Source organism: Lithobates pipiens, unplaced genomic scaffold (assembly GCF_037356315.1).
Source record: "Lithobates pipiens isolate NorthernLeopardFrog02 unplaced genomic scaffold, aLitPip1_a1.2 Scaffold_13, whole genome shotgun sequence".
Lineage (NCBI taxonomy): Eukaryota > Metazoa > Chordata > Amphibia > Anura > Ranidae > Lithobates > Lithobates pipiens.
In genome coordinates, this window is record NW_027507718.1 from 545,100,221 (window position 1) to 545,106,220 (window position 6,000).

The 6,000-nt window shown below is 46.6% G+C and overlaps 1 protein-coding gene across 4 annotated transcripts in view; it reads right to left on the bottom strand.

The window, feature by feature from the left end:
* LOC143975801 (transcription factor COE3-like) overlaps positions 1–6,000 on the bottom strand; it is a 261,364-nt gene that overhangs the window by 81,520 nt on the left and 173,844 nt on the right. For all 4 annotated transcript variants that reach the window (XM_077478345.1, XM_077478343.1, XM_077478344.1 and 1 more), the window contains exon 7: positions 5,175–5,256. In XM_077478345.1, coding sequence (XP_077334471.1) covers positions 5,175–5,256 — 82 coding nt within the window. The remainder of the gene's footprint in view (positions 1–5,174; positions 5,257–6,000) is intronic.

Genomic DNA, 6,000 nt, shown 5'->3' on the forward strand with positions numbered 1-6,000 from the left:
ATGCTAGCCAAAATTTTCTGGCGGAAAGTCCGACAACAATTGTCCGATGGTGCGTACACACGGTCGGACTTACCGCCAACAAGCTCACATCCAATATTTCACGTTGGCGGAAAATTTGAGAGCATGCTAGCCAACATTTGTTGGCGGGAAAGTCCGACAACAATTGTCCGATGGTGCATACACACGGTGGACTTACCGCCAACAAGCTCCCATCCAACATTTCCCATCGGAAAATCCGATCGTGTGTATGGGGCATTAGACTTTGTAGCCATCCTGATGCCTTCTACATTATATTTTGCAGGCTTTGCGCCTTTACTTCACCCGTGTGAACTTAATAGGTTACTTATTCTTTAATATTTTCTATTCATATACAGTACTGTATATTGTTCAGTTACCATGTTCTTCTACACACCGCGTTTTTCTACAGACACTATCTGGATAACCTACTATGTATGTATGTCTTGCAAAATTGTGGTCGATACCTTGTACTCAATTTCTCAATAAAAAGATTGAAAAGAAGGAGATTGTTCTGAACAATTTTCAATAAAACATATTTTTGCATGATGTATTCATATTCCCGATATATCGCTTACGCCCGCATTGTCCATTATCACTGTTTTATTTGTGTCTGAATCGTGATTTCACGTCTTTGTCTATATTGTGGCTCCTGTATGATATCCAGAGCAGAATTGTCCATTATTCCCCCCTTGGATTGCATATCGGAGATATGAGGCCTCGGCATAAAGCACTCGGCACACAGGTGAGGCACCGGAGGAGGCAGAGTTTGTTGTCAGCATTAAGAAATGCAAATGAAGTGGCATGCTAATCACGTCAGAATGTCATAATTATCAACTCTTTAAGGAGCCCCCTAATGAGGTGACGAGCCCCGCTGTGAGGAGCTACAGAGAGTTCCTCGTTACATCCACCCCGTGGCATCCTGCGGACTTAACCCTTTCATCGCCATGAGCCAGGCAAAGCCACTGCTTATCGACGGTACAGCCGCAGAGGTTGTTCATCTTGGTTTGAGTTGGGTTGTCCATGCAGAGTCCGGTCTTGGCTCAAGTCAGCGAATGAGGACCATCAGAGGGCCGTAGGGCACATGAGGATATTGGAAGTCTAGCCACCTCTTGTGTCGGCCAAGCTGCAGCAAAGGAGGATCCCGGCAGGGTTGGGTACAACATAGTTACATAGTTACATAGTAGGTGAGGTTGAAAAGAGACACAAGTCCATCAAGTCCAACCGACTTTTTGTCGGTTATTATCAGCTAGACCCCTGGTGACCAACTTGTGGCACTTCTATGCTTGCTATGCAACCCTTGGACCCCAGCAGTCAAAAGTGGGGGAGTCTTCATTTTTTTTTTAAAGGGATTGATCTTTAGCAGTCTCATGGAACCATGTTCCCAGTCTTCAACTGTCTCCTACGACATGTCTTTAAAGTGGTTCTAAATGCTCAAGGTTTTTTACCTTCATGCATTCTATGCATGAAGGTAAAAAAACCTTCTGTGTGCATCACCCCCCCCCCCCCCAAAGCCCCCTAAAACTTACCTGGCCCCCATATCGATACAGTGATGTGCACAAGAGCCTCGGCTCTCTGGGGACTCTCCTTCCTCATTGGCTGAAACAGCATCAGGAGCCATTGGCTCCTGCTGCTGTCAATCCCAGCCAGTGAGGAGAGAAAGGGGCCGGAGCCGAGCCAAGGCTGTGTGTGAATGGACACGAGCCTGCGTAGGTGCTCCCATTGTAAGCTGCTTGCTCTGGGGGCACTCAGCCAAGAGTGCTGACGAGGGACCCTAGAAGAGGATGATTGGGGCTGCTCTGTGCAAAACCATTGGTCAGAGCAGGTGAGTATGACATGTTTCTAATAAAAAAAAAGCCTTTAATATCACCTTAAGTGCACCTGTAGCATGTCTGCGGTTTCTGACTGTCCCCTCTAGTCAGCCTACTGCAGTGTATCACCCTCTTAATCAGGCTGCTAGGAGGCTAAGTACATTTTTTTTTAGCGCCTCTTTAATCAGCGGAGCCGTGATTGACTGCTTTTGGCTGTTCTGGGTCTCACAAGGTGCAGTATTGATTGCTCTCCCGTGCTTTCTAGAAGTTTCTGGAACATAGGAGGCTGAGAAAGGCAAATGGGCAACCTGAATATTTCTTGTGCTCCAGCCAATACCCGGGGAGGTGTGCCCAGGAGGTGGCTGGGGAGGAACATAAATAGTCTGCGATTTAGAACAGCATGGTCTTTTTCCTGTTGGGGGGGGATTCTTCCTGTCTGGGTGGGGGTGACTACCCCTATGTGTAGCAGTTCTCCTGATTTCAGCTGATGTTCATAAAGGTTCCAGCTGTGGCGTAGCTGCGGGTTGAGAGTCTTTTTCTGCAGCTGAGCAAGGTTACCCTCAACTAAGGACCTGGTCTGGAGATCTCACTGAAGAGTTCCTGGTGGAAGTAGGAAAGGGTCTGGCTCCTGGAGCATTGTGGACATTATCCTCTCCCTCACTGAAAAGTGTCCGGTGGATACTGGAAGGAGGCATCCGGTGATCTTGTGACATTGAGAGTACTGACTTGAGCTCAGGTCTCTAGTGACTGTGTCCCGGTTCTTTTGGGTGGAAGAGCCAGTGGTGCTTCTGACTGGGATAGCTTTTAATAAGGCCATCTATACCTGTCTCTGCATAGAGAAGGCTTAGGAAAGTGAAGGTTCTTCCTGCTATTGTTCAGTAAATCTGGAGTATGCCATATCACCCTGCACTGCTCCCCATCCAAGTTCTTCAGCAATAAAAATACTAAAAAGACATCCCCTAGACTAGCAGTCCCCGACCTCCCCAGCACCAGGGACCAGCCTCCCAGAAGACAACCCTTCCATGGAATGGGAAGGGGGAGGGGTTGTGGGTGCAGCCTGCCACGTTGGGGAAAGGGGGTGCAGCCTGTCACCTCGAAGGTGGGGGGGGGGGGTGCTGCTGTCACCTGAGGTCAGTTCACGGGCCTCACCAGTGCTCTATGATGATGTGGATCCTGTCCCCGGCCTGGCTTTCCTCCCTCCCATCTCCCTTCTTCTCATCTCTGTTTCTCTTTCTCACAACATGACCACAGAGAGGGAAGATAGTAGTGGTGCTTGGAGAAAGGGAGTGGGGCAACCCTCTGGTTATTGGAGGATGGAAGTACACGTTGTATTGGCTCGCTCCCCCGACCGCACGACCCAACCCCAACATGCCATGAACCGGCATCGGTCCACTGCCCTGGGGCTGCTGACCTCTGCCCTAGACCGATTACTGAGCCAGAGTGAATGAGTTGTTGCTGTGTGCCTGGCTGCCTCTGCACTGATCTTGAGAAAAAACTGGTTAAATTACAGCCTCTCCTTCAGGGGTAGCGCTAGAGTAGAAAGTACAGGCCGGCAACTCGACAGCTTCTCCAAATATTCTTTTGAGCATTACAGCAATAGCATCATCCACATGTGACGCGTTTCGGCCTTAGGCCTTGATGATTTTTTTCTTTTTTTTGGATGATGTTATTGCTGTAATGCTCAAATAAATATTTTCTATGGAGAAGCTGTTGAGTTGCCGGCCTGTAATTTCTATGGATCTTTTGTGAGCTTAATTAGCCAGAGCACCGACTACTCTACACACCAACTATACTATATAGCAGTTGAGTTTTTCTCGTAGTGTTACAGTAGCATCACACATACTGAGTATTATCAGAGGTTGATGTCAGGGGTGGCAGCTGAAGCCTCCTGTACCTCGCATGTTGACAACCACTGGGCTAGAGGTCCTCCTTTCATGATAATGTGTAGCATGAAGCGTATTCTAGCTTGACTTGCCCTGACTTCTTGGCTAAGAGTGGAAGTTAGATATGAAGCCAGGTGAAGTCGGACTTCATTAAAAAAAGGGGAAACAAAATCAAAGAGGTGCACAGATGGTACTTTTGTGCTGTCTCCTTTAAGGTAGAGTCTGGCCACATGGTTTGGTTCCTCCCAGCAGTCACTGTCTTGTGGTGCTGTAGTAGGCCGTAATGAAGGCCTACTAAGTTGACTGATTCTGGGTTACAGGAGAGGACAAGTAAGGAGGGCCTTCTAAGTTGGCTGATTCTGGGTCACAGGAGAGGACAAGTAAGGAGGGCCTACTAAGTTGGCAGATTCTGGGTCACAGGAGAGGACAAGTAAGGAGGGCCTACTAAGTTGGCTGATTCTGGGTCACAGGAGAGGACAAGTAAGGAGGGCCTACTAAGTTGGCAGATTCTGGGTCACAGGAGAGGACAAGTAAGGAGGGCCTTTTAACTTGGCTGATTGTGGGTCACAGAAGAGGACAAGTAAGGAGGGCCTACTAAGTTGGCCGATTCTGGGTCACAGGAGAGGACAAGTAAGGAGGGCCTACTAAGTTGGCCGATTCTGGGTCACAGGAGAGGACAAGTAAGGAGGGCCTTCTAAGTTGACTGATTCTGCGTCACAGGAGAGGACAAGTAAGGAGGGCCTACTAAGTTGGCCGATTCTGGGTCACAGGAGAGGACAAGTAAGGAGGGTCTACTAAGTTGGCAGATTCTGGGTCACAGGAGAGGACAAGTAAGGAGGGCCTACTAAGTTGGCAGATTCTGGGTCACAGGAGAGGACAAGTAAGGAGGGCCTACTAAGTTGGCCGATTCTGGGTCACAGGAGAGGACAAGTAAGGAGGGCCTACTAAGTTGGCAGATTCTGGGTCACAGGAGAGGACAAGTAAGGAGGGCCTACTAACTTTGCTGATTCTGGGTCACAGGAGAGGACAAGTAAGCGCCTTCCTGTAACCCACAAGAGAAGTACGGCCAAAAAGAACTTCGGCCATACTTCTGTTTCAAGGTGAGTATGAAAATCCTTTGGTGTACAGAAGCTGCCAGCTGAATATTCAGATTCCCTAGAACTACACAGCCACAACTTTTGGATGAAAATTTAAATTAAGCAAAAGTAAAAAACAAAAAGCCCCCAGTGTTGGCACCATTCAAAACTTGGAAAAAAAAAGTTTTGGCTATAGATATACTTTAACCAATCAGAAAACAAAAACTAGAGCCCAGGAATCTCTTTAAATATCTTGCTAACTAAATATTGGCCCACACTTAAGGACTGATAAAATGACATCTTTTGCTCATAGCAGATCTTGACCCTATTAGAACAGTAAAGTATGATGGATCCGTGGGTGATGATGGTTGGAATGTCTATCTCCTCACCTGGAATCTTCTCATATCTCGTGGATTTCCAGCATTCTTCAGACAGTTCTGATTGCACTTTAGGAAGAACTTCAAGAAAAACCTGCAAAACAAATGTGACGTCATTGTACTGGCTCTTAACAAATGTGACGTCATTGTACTGGCTCTTAACAAATGTGACGTCATTGTACTGGCTCTTAACAAATGTGACGTCATTGTACTGGCTCTTAACAAATGTGACGTCATTGTACTGGCTCTTAACAAATGTGACGTCATTGTATTGGTTCTTAATAAATGTGACGTCATTGTATTGGTTCTTAATAAATGTGACGTCATTGTATTGGTTCTTAATAAATGTGACGTCCTTGTACTGGCTCTTAACAAATGTGACGTCCTTGTACTGGCTTTTTATGGAACCTGGGCGGTGCAAGAGCAGCCAGACTTACCAATCTTTAGATGTGGTGTCTTTTTTTCCCCCATTATTTTCAGCTGGTCCTGCCAGTGACATAATTTTGTCCTAGGGCGACAACACTCATTGTACCGTATCTATGGTCACCCTAGGACAGGAAGTGTGTTAGCACTACAGAACGCCTCCCCATCTTCTCTCCTCCGTAACAGAGTGGAGGTGTTCTGTAGTCCACAAAGAAAACTAGGAACAATGATAACTGGTAACCTTGAAAATATTAAAGTGAACTACAGTAACTTTTGCTCCCACGTTTTAATGCAGGAGAACATAATCCAACAAAACTCAGATCTCCCCTTTTTATGAAAACTCAGATCTCACCAGCTTATAAAGAATTTGTCAGTTTTTTTACAATTTTATTTTTTCCACAAATTTTAACTGAAT